Here is a 19,889-nt window from a genome sequence, read left to right on the forward strand (position 1 = left end):
GAGAGCAGTGTTGCCAGATCTGACCGACAAAAGGGAGCCGAGTTAGGGCCCAGAACCTGCACAAACATCGTTCCCTTCCATCCTAAATACTGTCAATAAAGAGCGTAAATATGAGTATAATTAAACGATGCTTTTCTACGGTTTCTAAGTCACTTGGAAAATGTTGCATTCAATGCGAAAGGTTTTCACTTATATGAACAGACGTAAACCTTCACAAGAAACACAGAGTATAATGTTGCCATGGCCTCAGGGAGGGACACTGTGGGCTACACGTTGAGCAAGGGTTTTTTTTTTAACCCATGTATATTTACATTTTGGAGAGTTAAGAATGCCGAATGAACTACTAGCATGTCCTGTGTGCGATGTACCCAAGGACGTACGGACAAGTACCAGTGGACTATTTTGATACTGAAGAAAACTTAAAAACCTGATGATTCTCAGGCAAGTTCTCCATCGGCTGTGACAAGCGCATGGAATTTAGGTACTTTAGGCCATTAAGACCCAATTTCCTTCAAAAATCATCTCAATCAATCAATCAATTCTCTGAGTCATAACTCAGCCGACTCAGGACACACAGACATGATACACACGGTTTTAGGATCAGTGCGACCTGCAGCTTCTGAGGATATAACTCTCTCCGATGCTCATAGTGAATAAACGTCCGTAAATCCGCTCAGAAACCGTAGAGAAGAAAGATTTGTAACTCTCGAAACCTGAGAATCAATGCGTTTTCTTCAGTATCAAAATAAACCAGTGACAACGGTCCGCACATCCATGGGTGCGCCGCTAACAGGAACGGCTAATAGCTAGTTTGGCTCAAATTGGACCCCCCGAATTATGGGAACCGTAGTTCAAAAACTTAGAGCAGGATTAACCCAACAATGGAAGTAAAACACAGAACAACAATACAAGCCAGTAAAAGCTTAAAAATTAATAAACATAATAATTTAACATTACTAAGGCTCAGGATGCGTCATCGCCACGATTCATATACAGATATTTGCGTAGAAAGACATGAACTCCACATGCGGCGGGAGGGTGGTGGATGTGGGGACGTGCAGGTGTCTTGGTATTGTCCGAGGGGGGGGGGGTGCTTGAAAGTGCTTTTTTTGACCTTGAAGAGTAAAAGTCCACTTTTGTTTGACCGAGAGTTTCGGTTCCGGAGACCGTAACTGCAGAGATACTCAACTGTCTGGTGTTTGAGTTCACCCCTTGAGCTACTCACATTGCCGCCACCGGGTACATGTTTGACATTGTCTTTGGAGCCGCACTTAGACTGGACATTGCTATAGTCCACCCTCTGCTCAAGGATTTTAACCTGGAAAAGTGCAGAGTTGAGGGGGAGAGACTGTTACCCCTCGGGTCGCTGAGAGCAGCGAGGCTGCAGGTGGAGAGTGAGACCGTCAAACTGTGACGCTACTGTAATGACAAGAAGTCAGCCTTGTGTTAATAGGACCAAAATAGCGTTAAGGAGATTTTCTGTACCACAAGCAACACAGCTGTACTGTGTATCTGAATGATGCAGTAGGCTATTTGAAGAGGACTGGTACGCTAGATTTTTTTATTTTCTAAAACTGTGAACATTTCCTCCGACGAAGGCGTCCGGCACTTCAATTTGAGAACAATTGTTCAACAAGTGAAAGTCAAACACAAACTGCGTCTCACCTTGCCTCCACCGGGCGTGTGCTTAAGGTTGTCTTTAGAGCCGCAGCGAGATTGGACGTTAGTTAAGTCCAGCTTCTTGTCGAGGATCTGGACCTGCAAAGGTCCGAGAAGAAAAGCAAAACCATTTAGAGACTGTTCTAAGCGAAACGGTGAACAAGTGCTGCAGGAGGGCGTCGGCCCAAAAGGAGGAAATTGTACACACGTCTGACCCATTTCATTAAAGCTGCCACCCAGTACAACAAACTGTTAAAAAGCCCGAGGAAGCAAATGTGTGATACCACTGGGGTGGTTGGGTTCTAATGACTTTAGTGCATAAAAATACAGATATCGTGTAAGACACGAGGCTTCTAGTGCACTTTGAAAAGATCTGCTGGGTAATTTTCAACCAGGACAGGTGAGACCATGTGCGAGTTTCCCCACGCGGTTGAATATTGCTCGTGTACGTTTTGCTGTATTTTAACACACAAAAATGGCCACGCAAGGAAACTGATACAGTATCATAACCAATCAAATATTACAGAAGCTTTAACGCATCAACGCACTCGGCCTCCGTCTAAGTGCACCTCGAGCTTTCAGTGTTCAGAGCTCAGAACTAAAAAAGACCTGAATATTTCACCGTCTTATTATTGATTACCGAGCAGACTGTGACCGTGCAGATGCCAAGTCCATCTTCTGATCGTGTGTTTAAACACGAAGAGCACAAACAAGAGGGCACTTGCTTTTTACCAAAAGTTGGTTCTGAGGATCATAACTGCAGAGATACTCAAGAGTCTGGTGTTTGAGTTCACCCCTCAGCTACTCACATTGCCGCCACCGGGTACATGTTTGACATTGTCTTTGGAGCCGCACTTAGACTGGACATTACTATAGTCCACCCTCTGCTCGAGGATTTGCACCTGGAAGAACGAAAAACGTCAGCTTTTAGAATTTAGAGTGTAGACGATTATGTGACACATGAGCTGTGAAGCCTGAGAGAAATGGACCCTACTGGCTCTGAGGGAGGCGTCAGCACGCGTTGCAGCGGTCTGTGTAAACTCATGCTATGTGAGGAACGAGATGTTTGCACTCTGACTATGTTCAAATTTCCTCCCATTTCCTTTAGCAGCCGAATATTGACGAGGAGGAAGAAAGCAGGACCCAAATACAGGGAGGTAGTCACTGCAGCCGGAAGGGGAACGGGAAGAAACCATTTTCAGGCTCATCTTTTCTTCGTTGATCTGCCACTGAAACCTCAGTAAGATAAAGACATTCTCATATTAGGAGATGAGTTAGTTATAAATTGGCCTTCGAAGTTGAAACTGGCCCCGATAAAGGATAATTCCGGTTTACTGCATCTTGAGTTTTATTCGTGTCATTTTGGCCATTATTTCTACCAGTTATGATGAACACTAAACCAATTACTGAGGTCTGGGAAGACGAACAGTGTCCGGCCGTGCAGAAACAAGAGCAGTGGCGCTATCAGAGAGGTTGTAAACAAGCCAAAGGTTTATTCAGATTATCTAAACAACTCGATTTGGCAATTATGTGCTTGTGACTGTTTTTTTGGCTGCAAGCAGTAACTCTGTGACCGCTGGACAGGGCCAGGCTAGCCGTTTAGCCCCGTTTCCGGTCCGTATGCTAAGCTAGGCTAACTGGTTGCCTGCTCCAGCTACATATTTGCAGTGCAGACATAAGAGTATTATTTTCCTCAAATTCTACACGAGGCTTGTGGTAAAATTCCTATTTTATCTGTTGTTTCTTAAATGTGAGAGTTAATGTCACGTGCTTTTCACCAGGAAATGTCAGAAACTGTGTGGTGCAGGACTGCGCATGTCTAGGATGAGGGGCGATACACAGTCCAGCATCTGCTCTGGAAAGAAACAGTAGACCTCTGGACCTGCCTGCTGAGGTTCAAATCTAACAATGAGATTATTTTTTTCCTTTTTTGCATCTAAAACTCCCGTCTGCACAGAGCGGCAGAGCCTCGGACCGTATGCAGCATGAGGTGGACAGGGTGTAACAGTTAGAGTCAGAGTCGGGTTACCTTTCCACCCCCAGGCTGGTGTTTGATGTTTTCTGTGGAGCCGATCTTGGACCTGACGTTCTTCAGGTCCGGCATCGGCGCTGCAGCGGCCAGAGGAGCCGGCGGGCGGCCCTTCAGCGAGCCCGGGGACTTGGGCGTGGAACGCACCAGCGCCACCTTCTTCACTTTGTTGGCCTCAGCTGCCGCCTTCGCAGAAAGTGCTTGGCTAGAGGGGGACTTGGGAGTACCGGGGCTGCTCTGTCCGCTCTTGGTGTCTTAAGCATTCGGAGAAGCAACGGGTCAAAGGTTTTTAAACATGTCGATGGTCATTGGGGAAAATAAATCATAATAACTCATAAAAATAAAAACGCACTAAGTGCTATCTTGGCTAAAAGCTGACGAAGTTTGATCCATGCGAGGCTGAAGGTGGTCTCTAAAGATTTGTGCATTTTCTATACCTTTTTTTTTTTTTTTTTTTTTTACCTTTTTCATTTTTTGGAGTGGGAGGTTTCTTGGCACTAGCTGTATCACAAAAAATTAGACACATCGTAAGTAATCTTTAAATCTTACTCCTTATAAAATTATATAAATCAAAATTAAAAGAATTAATACTAAAGCGTCAAAATCCTTATTCCGTACCTGGTTGAGCTGCAGGTCTTGCAGAGGTTTTGGCTCCTGGGGCTTGAGATTTTGCACCACCGACACCCTGGAAATCAGCAACACAGCCGAACAGCAAATTAGTTCTCAGCAGCGATGCTGACTTTGCCTCAGAAGGCTGCAGCTGCTTCTACTCTACTGTCATTCAGCGCTTAGCGTAGGTCAGTAATCAAGGCAGGCTTGGACACAGTCATCACACAAAACTTTTACAACTCATTCTAATCTGGCTCAGCAAACGTGAGTGTCAAACTGTACTGAGTGATGAATGGACGAGCTTTTTGTTTAGTGGTTGTGATAACTGACAGAAAAAGGAAAAAGAAGCCGGTGCAGGTTTGAGCGCAGTCAAGCTTCTGAAAAACCTCCTCAGTGGTTATTTTTCTTTGACCTCTCAAACAAGAGTCAATCGGTGAGGGTCAAGCAAATCCATCATCAGTCCATCCATCCTTCTAAAAAAAAAACCTGAGCTCAGCTCAGGTCTAAGCTCTAAGCCGCATTCGGGCCTGTACTTACTCCGGGCTGCCTGGGCCCTGTGCTGCTGGCTTTAATGGGGATGGAGCTGTGGCCGTTTCGGGAGGAAGCGAGTGTTTTGGTGCCCTTGGTGACTATGGATGGTCTTTTAAGGGAAGAGGTTGGTTTGGTGGCGGTTTGAGTCTTTTTTTCGTGAAGAGGAAAAATGAATGAAAAACAAAAAGTGCTGATGACAATGACCATTAAAACAGAGGAATAATTTAACAAATTAAAAATGATGGAAAAGACTGAAATTGCCTGGTGGATACAATGCTAAAGGATGGTTCTGGTTTTGGTCTTATTTTTGAAGCTCTGGCCATCATTTCTAACGGCTGTGGTAACACCGTGCTCACCAAAGTAATAGCAATACGACGGTGCTGCAACTATTAAGGCTGACAGGGCAAAACGCTGCAACCACCAATGGTTAAGTTTTGTTTATGGACAAAAACAACTCGCCTGAAGGGATTGGATTGAAACTTTGGTAAAGGAGTTAATTCATTCTCATATCTGTCTGATAACAGGCGACAATTAGCTTTGCCTAGCATAAAGACTGAAAACAGATACCGCTAGCCTGGCTCTGTCCTGTTTTATGGGGGGTTGGTGGACTTTTTCTCTTGGCCAGGGGTTTCCCAGGAAGACTTCCGGAAACAGTCTGGTGCTGGCAGGTGGATGTTCTTGCCTTTGGACGGAGCCAGGCTAGGCTGTTTCCGACCTGTTTCCTGTCTTTATGCTAAGCTAGGCTAACCAGGCGCTGGCTGCAGCTCCACGTATACTGTACAGACGTGAGAGTGGTATCAATTTTCTCATCTAACTCTCAGCGAGAAAAGCAAATAAGTATATTATTAAAAATATAAAACTGTTCCTTTAAGGTTGGGGGAAGTTGATTGAAAGAAACCAATGTTGACAATGTTGAGGAAGCTAAAAGCGAACAGCGGTTTCTTGTGTCCAGGTCACAAACTTTGCTGACTAACCTCCTGTTAGAGGTTTTGTGGCGCCAATAACGACACGAAACTTCCTCCACCTTTGTTCCCGACGGACCAACAGTCATGATCCACACGACCACCATGGGCCCTTGTTGTTTTAGGCATTTAAAACAAACAGCTAATTCTGTCTTTCTTGTGAGCACAGTCTCAAAACGCTGGGAATAATCCCTCATTGCCCAGGAAAACTGTGAGCACAAGTACGGCAAGTAGCGTAGGCGAAAGTTGAAGCAGGACATCATCCTGTAAACTGTAATGGATGTTTATAATGGAGTTTTGTCTAACCTGGGTTTTCTTTTTTTTAAAAAAACAACCTGTCGAATAGTCTGCTGCAGATGTTTGTTTTCCTATCTGACTCCTTTTTAGCGAAAAGATGGACGAAACGACAAAAATAAGACGCAGGTTTTAATAAATAAGAATCATCCTTTAAAATGTATAGTGATAAAAGAAATGACAGACAAAACTTCGATAAAACCCTTGGTTTACCCCACATACCTTCTCTGAGGAACCGTTATCCATCTTTGCTTGAGCTACGGAAAGAAGAGGGAACCAGACCTTAGATGTTGACACATTTTATTCAAAGTTTATATCTATATTTTCTCTTTTAGATCCACCCAAGTGAAATAAAGTAAGACCTGTTGCCTCTAAATGTGTGTCTACTTACATTCACATGGCAAAAAAAAAAAAAAATGAAGTGAAACTGGTGATGTAGGGAATGCAGCATGCAACGTGACACAAAATGCGCACATGGTGAACGTTGAAATCAACAAAGTGGCTTTTCTGGGGCTGCATAACCGACAGAGTGAGCGGAGATGGAGAGACGAAACAAAAAGCTAAAGTGGGGAGGGAGGACAACAAGCTTCCCCTCGGGTCAAAGTTAACGTCCATAGAAAAAACTCGGAGGGAGAGTGCCGCATAACAGACAGTAGAAGCTGCGCTGGAAATCAAACAAGTGGAAGCGGTTAACTGAAGAGGGCTGGTTCTGAACTGGTGAATATGACAGCAAACAGACCTTTGACAATAGCGACCGGCACCAAAGACTTTCTGGCTGGAGCGCTTTGGGGGGGCTCGGCGGTACCGGTGGTCTGAGCCACACAGCTCCTCATGTCTGAGTCACTAGAAATGTCAGGCTTTGAATAGTGGGCCCTATGTAACGATGAGTCACTGCTGCTGCTTTCATCTGTCGTGTCGGATGGCATTTTGTTTAAAAGGCTATCCTCCTTGGAAATGTTCCTACTGCCATTTGCTGGACGAAGATCTTCTGAATGAGAATCCAAGCTAGATTGTGTGAGACTTTGGGTCTGGGCGGTCTGTGTTTCTGGAGTGATATTTCTGCTTCCAGAGTCACTGCAGGACTTTAAAGCTGCTCCGCCAGCAGTCAGTCCATCTTTTATTTGTTCAGAGACGAGCTCCTCTCCTTGAGTAACCCACAAGCTTCGGTCTCCGATGGATGTGAGGTCTTCCAAAGCCATGCTCCTGACCAAAGACGTCCCGGACAGATTGCTCATTTCAGTCGGGCACTCTGAGGCGTCAAGGCTGATGGCTCTCTGAGAGTCCACGGCTCCGGCCCACTCTGGGCTCCCCCTGTTGGCCTGCACATCTCGTCTGATCTCTGACCTGCAGCTGAGGTCTTCGGAGGCCCATAAAGAGTCGCTCAGTCTCTTCCCACACTCTCCCACCGCCTCGTTTCCTGGGTCCTGGGAGCAGGAAGCTCCCATGAAGTCAACGCCCTCCCCAACGGCTCCATCTACTGCAGGCTTTGATCCGTGGCCCGCAAACTCGAACTCACTGTGGACTCCAGTACCAGGCTTTGCTAATTTGTTTGGAAAGCAGATTAATGATGACATTCACAGCACTTGTTTGCCATCTCCCCATTGAAACAAAAGAAAAAAAAAAGAAGTCATGTCCATAAGGAAAACAAAACACTCTTTCATTAACCATAAAAAAGGGATCTACAAAAGGTGATATGCAAGACGCATGAACTGAGACGTGATTAACGGTGGTCGGTTTGTAAAGAAAATACTTGAGTTCACATCAAAATAAAATGAAATGGAAATGGACAGTAATGCATCACACTGGGCGGATAGACAACAGATGATGCATTCCAGTGAACATAATGAACAACAGACCACTGAAATATGCATTTCCATTGTAAAAAGGTGATGAAAATGTGATATGAAGTCTTTCTGCGCTGCTGCTGTCTGTGCAACATAGTACATTCTTCCCGAGAGACTTCAGCTTTGAAGTCGATTTTTTTGCAGCAACAGAGCAAAAATACGAAGGAGCTGTGAAAAAAAAAAATCTGTACAGTACGGAGTCTGGAGTGCGCCAGTGTAGTAATAATAAACTCGGACAGCGTTTAATGATAATCAGTTGATACATTTAAATAAGCCATTATACATTAATGAATTCAATTATTATCAATAGTAGTTCAATAGTAATTTTATTACTGTTAAAATTACTTTCTTCGCCTTATAAAGTTATTGCGGAAAGTTCAACAATTGCCTTTTTGCACACACAGCAACAAGATCGTTCATTCAGAGTTGCACTCATTCTCCTTTTAGCTCTGTCTTTGGTCTCCACCAGCTCCTGAGGGAAATATTATATTGAAACTCTGTACAAGTCTTTAATTATTCAGGTGGGACACACCAGACTCTTTGATACACTGTCCCAGAACAATATAATAAATCTATATGGAAAATACTATAAAAAAAAAAAAAAAAACTGATTGCAGAGAACAGCTCCTTCCCCTCTGAGTTAGTTTTTGTCCTCCCGGAGTTACAAGCGCTTTCATATCTATCTCCTGCAGTAAATAAACACAGCCTAGGTGCGATCAATAGAACATAAAACAGCCTACCTGTCGAAGCCGCTCCTGCTGCTGCTGATTGAACATGATGAAAGACATGGAAAGACACAAGAGCATGGTCAGTAATGAGTGTCTGTCATTCATCACACACATGATGCACTCACTGCAAAGAAATCAATACAAAGCCCACACACAGCGTGTCCTCGGTTAAAAAAAAAAAAAGGCAAATTAAGTAGAATTCAAATTATAAAGCAAATAACAGATAAATACATCATTCAAAATCATAGGGGTGAATATGCAAAGGCACGGAGCACGATCAGGTTTCCACGCAGTTTTTATTTAAGTCTTGCACGGTGCAGCAGTACCGCACCTAAGCTGGTGCTCAATGTGGTACCTCAGCTGTTTTTAACATTATTCTGGCGTTCTCCATGACCGGGAGCAGCGCATCTGTTTAACAGATCACAGGAGCCTCAAATCCTGCCTGTGGTTTGGCCATCGCCCCGATTCTGAAATAGCCAGGACGTCGCCATCTATTTGTTTATTTAAAAAAAAAGGACATGTGGACATGTTTGCCTCTCGAGTCTGCTTATGATCGTGCTGCAGCTCTGGAAGGAGCAGAGTATTAACCGTCGGAGCAAGCGTGAGAAAAAAGAAAAAAAAGAAAAGTAGAAAGAAGCCAAAGAGAAAAAAACAAACCCAAACACACATTTTCCCCCAAAATCGTGATGCTGAAAGAAAAAGACAGTAAGCCTCATTTTACAATCAGGACAAACACAAGAGCAGCAGGCTGCTTTGGTCTCAAAACGTGAAGCAACAGTCTGACATTTTGGAAAATACGTTTCTGTGCTTTCTTGCCGAGAGTCAGACGAGAGGTTCGACATCAAGTTCAACACGAAGCTACAGTTAGCAGCCGGTTGGCTTAGCTTAGCACAGAGACTGGGAGCAGGGGGATACAGCCTGAAAGAGTAGACGTGAAAAACCAGTGGCTTTACGGAGGGAGGGGTTATCTGCCGGACTATTTCTTCTGCGGCTTCAAGATGACAGCAAGACTTCAGGGAGTTACTGCTCTCGGCCAAGTAATAGTCCGAAACTAGGAAACCCCTCGTAAAGTCACAGATCGTCTTTACACCATGGTTTGTGCTGTATATCACCTGAATAAGATACAACATGTTAGTTGATTTGCTGCTTTTCTCCAATTTAATCCACCGTAAACGGAATATCTTTGAGTTTTGGACTGTTGGTCGAACGAGACGTTTGACGACTGAGAAACTGATTTGGACAGTTTTCACAAAGTCCTGACATTTTATAGACTAAACGAGTAATAAATTAATCGACAGACAGGACAATAAGGAAAATAATGGTTAGTCTCAGTACCTACACTACTTACTTTACTTACATTACTCAGCACAGCTCCATCAAAGGTGCTTTGAATTTAACTTTGCGATGGGCACTTTTCATTGCTTTCTGATGTTTTCTAGAACAAACGACTCATTGATCAATCGAGAAATTAATTAATAGGTGCAGCCCTACTCGTTACTGAATAAAATAACACCCACCGGTGTTAATCAGCGACCTTCAGAGGTGCCGGTAGGCTGATTTTGCGCCCTTGGACAGAGCCGGGCTAGCCGTTCCCCCCTTCTTTCCAGTCTTTATGCTAAGCTAAGCTAACTGGCCGCCGGCTGCAGCTTCATATTTAGTGGTACCGGTCATCTTTCTCTCGGCACGAAAGCGAGTATGCATATGTCCCGAAGTGTCAAACGATTCTGGAGAAAAGATGCTAGAAAAACAAGCCAATGCGCAAGCAGCCGAAAAGAGGCAAGCGCTCAAAGACAGGAGGCATACCAAGCCGCCCCTCGTCTTCGCACGGGGCGCCCTGCGTTTGCGAGAGCTCGGGCGCGGCTTCAGCACCGCCTGCCTCTGCAGACGTCTCCGCTGTAGGATAAAATGGATGTCAGTTAGTTTATTGGATGTTTATGTAATTGGATCCCCGTTAGCTACCACCACAGCGGGCGCTAGACTTCCAGGGGTCCGCGCCCTCAAAATACATCAAATATAGCAAACGAAAATAAATACAATAGAAATATAAAAACAGCAAGGTAGTGCTAACACAGGCAGAAGTAATCCAGGCAGCTTTAAGCATGTCCAGAATGAGGAATTGCTAAACTGCAGTTACTTAAGAAGCGTGTTGGTGTTGCAGTTGCTCAGTGAATGAAGGGGGGGGTCCTGATATGTCGCTTAATGAGGAGAAAACGGGAGTCGTTGAACTCCAAATCTCCCCCTAATCTGACACTTTTCCTCAAGTTTTAGCTCAGCTGAATCTACCCCTGACCTCGTCTTCGCTGCGACGGGTCACTTGCGGTATTTCTCGCGTTCACACACTCGGGAGCTGCTGAACACATCAAGGGGCCCTTTCAACCCGATTACCCTCCCTTCTCACTACCCTTCGGACAAGCTGTCACTCTCGGTATTTATGATCAAAGCCCGCTTGACCCCGACTGGAATGGAGCTACCGTGGCTAATTCCTGCAGGAAACGGAGAGCCGGTGTTCTCCATGTTAGTCACCGATCTGCGGCTCCGCATGTTCGCCGGGTAATAGGCTCTCACTGCACTTTGTTTGTAAAGACGGCACAGCCACAGGTCCCCCACCATCGCCAGTAGGTTATACATTTAAGACAAATTAGCAGGTTTAAAGCAGACATTAGCATCAGGCAGGAAACCAGGTGTAGGGGTTGGGAGGCTGAAAATAAAAAAAATAAAAATAAAAAGCCGTGAGGTGGAGGAAAATGGACAAACCAAGATCAAGCTTTCTGCAATTATATCTCTGGAAAACAAAGGAAAGTTATTTGCAAAGGAGGAGAGATGAGCTGATATTCTGCACACAAACTCAAACGTGTTAAATAAGGGGTGATTTGCGTTAATCCATTCTTTGGTTTTCAAGCTTCATGACAGGAGCGGGCGTACCAGGTTGCACCTCGTCGCCACAGCTCTCCGGCTGAGAGAGTTCAGACGCAGATTTCGCCCCATTTTCACCAGGCGCCGCTTCATTTTCTGCGTATTAAAGGCAAACTGGAAGTCAAGCTTGAGGGTAATGGCGGAAGAAAACCGGCAACAGGTGAGACTGGTAAAAGTCAACCACATCTACTGTTGGCGGGAGCTGTGGAATAAAAATGGTTAAAACCTTGGAAACAGCCTGAAACACTTCAGACTGAAGCGATTTGATGTGTCTTAAGGCAGATGATGCTAAACGTTTAAGGCAGACCAATTAGGACAAAAGTTAATATGACACCCTTTTTGAGCAAGTACCTTGATTTTTAAATAATGTTACAATATATTGGGAATGACTAATAATGTTTTTAGATAATAATACATTCACAGGAACTTCTAAAACATGCAGCGGGATGCTTTTAGCGTTCATGTTACACAGCTAGAAGCATTACAACGATAAAACACGACAGAAGACTACAGTAACCTGCGGGACAACGGAGGCCCTTCGCATCCGCGCAGGTGTTTTCAACGGTCCTGGCTCATTAGACCTCTGAGGCCAGGACTTGCGCCGCGTTCACGTCACATCGGAGTCACCGTAACTACCGCGTCCCAACTTTGAACCCGCTGTTCATGTAAACGTCCAAGTCACAATCGCCTGAAAACCAGACACGGAGGCGCCACATCAGCCAAAGTCGTTCAACGCAGTCGAACCCAAAGTCTATAAACGTAGCGCTACGTTGTCGACTCACGGTAGTTTTAACCCTCACACGGCCAACTCGGCAGCCATACAGTCATCACGGCGTCCAACGCGGTCACATCGTCTTCTGCCAAAGACTCTGGGTTATTTCCCATGAAGACGTTTCCGTTTTTAAGCGTGTGTGCTTCTTCCGCTGGTTTTTAACCGGACTGGGACCCGGTTAGAAAACGGTGCAGCTTTCACAGGCGAACTGTACTTTGCAGGCTCTGGGCCCCTTCTGCGCCGGTGTCTTCAGTTAGAGCTGATCAGGCCTCTGCCCAGGCTGAAAGTGGCTGCAACTAGCGCTGCGTTTATGTTTGTCGGCTACTGGGCATGAAAAGGGAAAACCTGTACGTGTGAATCTGCCTAAATTAACCGGTTTTATCGTTTTACATGTTTACGGCTGACAAGTGAAAGCTACCAGATACAAGCAAAGCGGATGATGCTCCTTTTTAGTCGGGTGAAATGACTGTTTAGCGTCGATATGGAATTTCATTATTTCTTTGGCTGTCAGCGATTGATTGTTGCCACGGGTTTGAAGTTTTTTTTTTTTTTTTTTTTCCCCCATCAAGCCAGAAAAATATCACAGCCGTCAGAATAATCCGGGTATCGCAGACTTGGACGCACGCTGCCATTTACTGCCCGTGAGATCTGAACGAGAATCATCAGCGGCAACAAAGACCACCGGGAAAGTGAAGGAGATGTCAACCAGCCACACCCTGTGGGGGGGGTGAAAACCAACATATCATGACCCCCGGTCTGGACAGACCTAACGGTCAGCTGATTACCCCCCCGAATCCGATTCTAAGTCTGGTCAAAGCAGTGTTTGGTTGTGTCCCGCTCTCCTTCGGTGGGGGAGGAGGCTAAATTGTTGCCTGTGTTGTTTATTGGTTATGATGCTTTCTGTAGATATTTCACGTTCTAGGTCTCGACCCTCAAACTCCTACAAAGTCAGAGAGGTGAGTGACTATTTTTTTTGACCGGACTAAAAGCTGATTTGAGTAAAGGGGTTTGTTGTACTTTTTCAGTTTCCCCCTTCTACTAAACACAGTTTCCCAGATCTATATAATCCATCGTATTTTTCGAATACGCACGTTCACACGAAATATTCCTTCAATTACAAATAGAAGAGTTACTGTGAAATCTAAAATCTAATCTAATATTCATATCTGAAGCTAAAAAAAAGGGCCTTTGAGATGCAGTAGGGAAAAGGATTTCCCAACGACATTATGCATATTTTTGACATGAAATAACTAAACCATCTTTTAACCGAACCCATAAAACACAAATAATGTTCTACACTTCATTAAAACAACCGCAACCACACAACTAACTACACTACAAGTACTACCGCTGAGCTACCACCCCTACCTGCGCATATCCTCTACCCAGCTACGTCTCCTCCGACGGGACGGGATGGGATACTCACTCTGCGCTTCGCTGTTGGCAACCGAGCTGTTTGCCGCCGCAGAGGGACCCGGCTCTGTGCGCCGCCTCCCGTTTGTGTGCGAGATGATGGAGAATGGAAACAGGGAGAACGACTGCACTAGTGAGGGCTGTAAGCTGGGGAAAGCTAGGCTACGCACTAATGGGCCGTACGGTTGGTGGGGATGAGAAAGAGGGAAACACATTGCTGATAGGCCCGAAAGTGATTATTAGCTACCAGCTGTCAGGACTCTAATTATTTATTTTACAAACTCCAACAAACAGGGCACTTGCCTTGACGTTTATTTGCCGTTTTCACGTCAATAATCCTCTCAGTCATCAAATACCCCCGTTAAAAAGTCGATGTTTTCCGTGCAGCATCAAAAGCCCGATTGTGTATGAACTGAATTGGTAGCGAACAGTGGCTCAGGACGGAGACAGGCCTCGTTCTGAGGGGGTCTGACCCAGATGCCTGGATTACAGAGCGCAGTGCAGCTGCAGTCAGGCACTCAGGCCCAGTCAAGCATGTCTTGTGTCCATTATGTAAAGAGGGATTACAACAAAGCACAGTTGAAACTCTGGGTCCCGGCCTCCGCCCCGGCTCTTCACAGACAGACTGCAGTGACTTTTAGGAAACAGTATGGGGAAATTTAAATGCTTCTCTTTGAGAACATTTCAGAATATGTCCCTGGATTAAAACCTTAACATGGAGCCATGAGTGGCTTGGGTTGTGTTGACCTTTGACCCGTGGACCCCAAGGTTTACCCATAAATCAGCTGGGTCATATGATTAAAAATCTGTAGCACTATACTTGAACCCCCCCCCCCACTTATGACCTACTTTATAAGCAATGCATTTAATGGTTTAAAAGACATTACGATGTAGTTTTAAGCAGCGCGTGTATGAATGTACGGTATTTTCAACAAATATAAAATGTTTTGTGTAATTACAACTGTTACTTTATAGTGTCCTTTGTTATCTGTTTATACAACAGTATCTAGTTATGGCTGCTTCACGGGAGGAGTTACAGTTGTAGAGAATTACCATCAATAAACACTTGAAGACCTTAAATCAGGTAACAAACTGCATAAAAGTGCGTTATAAACATTTATTAAACCTTTATATACCGATTATAAACGCTAATGTTACGTATATATATATATATATATATATATATATATACACAGTCTTATTTCACCATTTACTCCATCATGACCTTTACGTTCTCTTGATGCCGGTTACTTAACGGCTCAGAGATTCCCTATCAGGCGAAGCAGCCTCATTCGGGAAGCAGCCTCAACTGAGATTTTTAAATCTGGGCCTAAAACTTTTCGTCCTTTTCTCCCCCCTCATGCTACAGACCCTTCTAATTTCACTGGTTGGGTAACCACTCCACCGATCCCAATGTGTGCGTGTATTTTTACAGGCGCAGTCTCACAGTTGTGTATCTGATGTTATACTGAAGTCGAACTTTCGGTGGAATCTTATTGTCTTGACATGATTTGATTATTCTACAAATTTTTTGTTAAATAAATCCCGATGAACTTTTATCAAAACTAACATAATTAGTTACTGGAGAGTTCGTTCCACACATGTGAAGCATCTGGTCTCATGCTTGCATAAACCTGGTTCGCAGTTCATCCCTTCGTAAACATCAGTTTGATCAATACTATGATTTTGTGACCATTTGCCACATTGTATGGAAACGATCTATTGAAAAATGTCTGTTAATGTTGTTATAAACAGTTTCAACCACATCAGCCACACCTATGATCCACCTACGATGACTGTGGCCTAATCTTTGAGTATTTTCATAACCATTCAGATCTCCATTGAAAATTTAAGCAATTGAAAAATTAACTTGCACTGTTGTTCATTTACACGGCTATTTATCATCATTTTTCAAATATGCAGTAAACGAAGTGATAGTTCCACTGATTATTTTATATGTAATTTTGGTGCACACTGAAAAAAAAAACAACCCTTTTTTAATGTTGTTATAATGGTTTCAACCATATCTTCAAGCCCAGTTATCAAACATAAACAATAGAAACAAATGCCAACTGTAGCCTTAACCGCTGCAGGTGATGTTTGTCTTGTATAAGGATTATTGGGAGATTAACATACATCCAGAGCTACACAGAAAACTGAGGAGACTGACAGATTAGCCTGCATTTTTTCTTCCATTTAGACACCGATGCATCTTATTCTCCTCACATATTATTCATGTTGGACTTTAAATGCACAGGAACTCTGGTTTCTGCACATGACGACATGGGACAATTTGTTCCAGGCTCAGACTTTGATTCGGGGGGAACCTTATTAGGTTTGCAAATTTGTTGAAGCCTTGGAAAATGTGCGTGTGCGGGCTGAACAGCACATGTTATTCACAGTCACCGGGTCTCAACCCAGCTGAACAAAAATGCAAGCCCTCGGAGAAATGTCTCTCGGCGCCGTCCTTCGCCACCGTCAAAACACCCAATGAGGGATGGTCTCTTGGAAGCGTGGCGTTCAGAGCCCCCAGTAGGTTCCGGAGAACCTAAGACCAGGAGCACTGAAACTGTTCTGGAAGGTCACGGTGGAAAAAGACCCTTATCAAAGACACTTTCCGTTGGTTTTTGCTAAAATTTGTGGCCCATCTCTCGGTGTTGGGGAGTGTGGGTTTTTTGGATCGGGTCTGGCCAGGACATCAGAGTTGACCCACCCATCGCTATGGGTGATGATAGGAAGACACTGCTAATGATGTCTTTGCCATTACGTCATCTTTTTCTGCGTGCTGCACGTTTACCGTCACAAAAATCAAGTTTTTATATTCATTGGAAAACGTTAACTAAGGAAGCAGCGCTTTGCTGGCTGCACCAGCATGTCTGACCTTTCATTGTGGCGTCTCCGGGGCTTCTGTGTCCCACCTGGACCCCGTTCTCCTGGTGGCGCTGGTCGTTGACGGTCATGTTGGCTAAGGAGGCGCTCATGGCGTCTCCAGAACTGTAGCTGTTCGAGGCGTTGCTCGCGTAGTCCATTGCCAGTCGCAGGTCAGGCTGCAAAAGGAGCACAACCCAAAGCGAGTTCAGTAAACGAGGACCAGGACGGAGTCAAACTGTCCAGGATGTGTCACATTTACCGGTTTCGAACATGTGACAGGTTAGACAAGGACAAACGCCTGGTTTTAAAGATTAAATATCCCGATGACGTACTTCGTGGACACTCTGTCTTCCGGTGCGCAGAGCCCAGTCCGTCACCTGGAAATGTAAACAGACACTGTGTCTGTGAAAACCAGTTATTTATACATCCTGGCGTGGGGTCGGTGCTTCATGTTACAGCCTCACAGATAAAAATAGTCCCCTCTGCTCATGTGCACGCTGTGCTCACTGAGTGATGAGCTGCACTCTCTAAACAACCGCCGCCCACCTCTGAACCCGTCCAGCCTGCGACAAATTTTACAAAAGGTGCGGCGCTTGCGTTTCATTCGCATTTCAGCAGAATCGAACTGTACCACGGGAAATAGGCGTTCGCAGTCCTGACGTGCTCCCTCAACAGGCGACGTGAGAACTGCATCTAATCTCATGAAAAGAGGATTACATATCAGATTAAACCCAAGCCTCTGGTTACATCAGCAGTTTTCAGCTTGAATCATATTTTTTTTCACTGCCCTCTCACACAATTACTCTCACTATCTCACACACACACACACACACACACACACACAGACAAATTTACAACCCGAGCCAGAGCAGAGAGCTTATGGCATAATCAGTCTCGGCATCCAAACTGCTCTTTCCGTGTTTGTATGGCGATGCAGATTTGCCAGCGTCTGATCTTTATTTTCACCCTCATGCCCACTTTGGCACATAAAGACGACTCTGTTTAATCTCCCAGAGGTTCTGCTTAAAGCCAAAACCAAAAGATAGTTTATGCCATCAGTATACAAAATTATCATGGGTCAAAATTACATTAGACCTGGAACCGAATCCGCATTGTTCCTATGCAAGTGATGGAAAGTAATTTCAGTCAAGAACTGCACCTACGTCAAATCTTCAGGTCCTTCTCCCTCCCATCCTAAACTTCTTCTCCTCTACATTTCAGGGGGAAATTTGTGCTTTTTACTGCACTACATTTATCTGAGCGTTACAGCGATGCGTTATTTTACAGATTAAGATTTTACATTAAAAACATGTGATCAGGTTATAAAATACGACACAGTTTTAAGATTGAACCAGTGGTTCCCCAACCTTTTTGGGCAAAATAGCATTTAGTTGAGGCCCCTTTTCTCATTTCAGATGTCCACAAGTTGTTGGAGGATTCACCGAAGAGACTTCTCCCCTTTTGAAATAACTTTTGAGGCACAGAGAGGAAAAAATGATCCAATATTTCACAAAGAAGCAAAGATTAGATAAAAGTCCAAAGAACGAAAACAGATCTGTGAAGCAAGACTTTTTTTCTTCTTTCCTCTCCCATTAGACATCTCACGACCCCACGGATTTATCTTGTGACCGTTTCGTCATTTATAATAATCTGTCAGTTACAGGAGCCAAGTACTTTTTACTTTTGATGCTTTAAGCAGATTTTTCTGGTAATACTTCTGTATTTTCAATGCAGGACTCGCACTTGTCTTGGAGAACTGTTGTACGTTGTTGTATTGCTGTTTTTACTCAAGTAAAGGATCCGAGTGCTTCTTCCACCCCCCGGTGCTCTTTCGGCTTTTCTTTGAACACCGTGCCGCGCCGCGACGGCGCCCGATGCAAATGTCCCCTTACACGCAGCAATGCCTCAACTGTTGCTGTGGTTACTCCGCCCTGTAAAACCGACCCTAAAGCCACACTTGGCTCAGCCGCGTGACCTCCCGTCTGTGCACCTTCGTATCTTCTGACCTTGGACGTTTATAAGCAGCGTTCCAGACTCAGCGCAGACATCACGGAGGGGACAGAAGTGGCAACTAGATCGGGGGAGAGAACACTTTCATAAAAGGACAAGGGAGAGGGTCATTTTCTCAAAGAAGCAAAAACGTAAAATGTTAAGGGACAAATCTGGCACACATTCTGTATTTCACTTATTGACAACAAATCCCATGAAAACACCCAAAGCAAACATGAACTGATCCTACTAACAAGTATCGTCTGCGTGTCCGAAGCCTGATCTATCTCCGTCCTCTGAGCCACAGTTGCTCCACTGTTGTCCAAAAACTATTAAAACACATCTCTGTTTCACTGGGTGACATGTTCCTTCGACACCACGAACACACACACTGTATTTTATTTGACTCGGTCCCACACACACACACACACACACACACACACCGTCCTGCTGCTGTAAACACTCACTACAGCAACACACGTGGATTAATCCACCGCTGAAAGTAGTCCCCAACGAGTGCTCTATTTCCTCCTGTTTGAGTAACGCTTGCTAAAAGCTACGGTGACCAGCTGAAAACTATTTATCTGTGAGCTGTTTTTGAGGATTTTACAGCTTCAGACAAGTGGGCTCAGGGGAGTCTGATAACCACAAGGATTTGACTTTTCGATTCGCTTCATTACTCAGCCTGGCGTTGAGTTTACGTTAGCCAATTCCTGCTTGGTAGGGGGCAGGGGTTATTTCGCTCCGACCAATCGGTAGCAAGTCGCTTGTCCATCCCGCAAACGTTGTTCTCAGTTGGCACGCGAGTAGCGGTTGTTAGTAGCAGGTCACTCAGTGTAGGAGTTGTTATTTCTGTAAACTGACTTACAACAACCTGCACATCTGCACCGATCCCCTCCACGCCTGCGGTCATTTTCCTCGCCATAGCTCTCGTCATTCCCCTGGCTCCGAGGCAGGAACACGACGTCCCCATTCTTAATCTTAATCCTGCATAGAAAACTCTAAATTGGTCGGCCGGTGCTCCAGACAGGCGAGCGGAATAATCTGAGATGTGGGCAGCGATTCCTGGGTCTCAACCAGGCTGGGCTTGGGGCTGAGAGCCACGGACGGGGACGGGAAGTCGGAGCGTACTGAGAGACCGACTAATGCATTGTTGGTTTTAGTCTTTTTTGTGGGATTTGTTGACAGTAAGAAAAATATAGAATAAAAGCAGTTCTATTCTTTAAAAAAAAAAAAAAAGTGCTAAACGGCATTTTTTTAAAACGGGGTGGTCCC

The 19,889-nt window shown here is 44.7% G+C and overlaps 1 protein-coding gene across 2 annotated transcripts in view; it reads right to left on the minus strand.

The window, feature by feature from the left end:
* mapta (microtubule-associated protein tau a) overlaps positions 1-19,889 on the minus strand; it is a 36,438-nt gene that overhangs the window by 9,561 nt on the left and 6,988 nt on the right. The window contains exons 2-13 of one of the 2 annotated variants that reach the window (XM_040134558.1): positions 16,636-16,801; positions 11,579-11,665; positions 10,460-10,549; positions 8,669-8,689; positions 6,824-7,624; positions 6,307-6,341; positions 4,835-4,975; positions 4,307-4,373; positions 4,151-4,189; positions 3,689-3,942; positions 2,469-2,561; positions 1,666-1,758 (exon numbers count right to left, since the gene is read on the minus strand). In XM_040134558.1, the coding sequence (XP_039990492.1) occupies positions 1,666-1,758; positions 2,469-2,561; positions 3,689-3,942; positions 4,151-4,189; positions 4,307-4,373; positions 4,835-4,975; positions 6,307-6,341; positions 6,824-7,624; positions 8,669-8,689; positions 10,460-10,549; positions 11,579-11,665; positions 16,636-16,783 (1,869 nt within the window). In that variant the 5' untranslated portion in view covers positions 16,784-16,801. The remainder of the gene's footprint in view (positions 1-1,665; positions 1,759-2,468; positions 2,562-3,688; positions 3,943-4,150; positions 4,190-4,306; positions 4,374-4,834; positions 4,976-6,306; positions 6,342-6,823; positions 7,625-8,668; positions 8,690-10,459; positions 10,550-11,578; positions 11,666-16,635; positions 16,802-19,889) is intronic. The other variant, XM_040134559.1, reaches the window with a different exon arrangement.

This window comes from Xiphias gladius, chromosome 9 (assembly GCF_016859285.1).
Source record: "Xiphias gladius isolate SHS-SW01 ecotype Sanya breed wild chromosome 9, ASM1685928v1, whole genome shotgun sequence".
In the NCBI taxonomy this organism is placed as follows: domain Eukaryota; kingdom Metazoa; phylum Chordata; class Actinopteri; order Istiophoriformes; family Xiphiidae; genus Xiphias; species Xiphias gladius.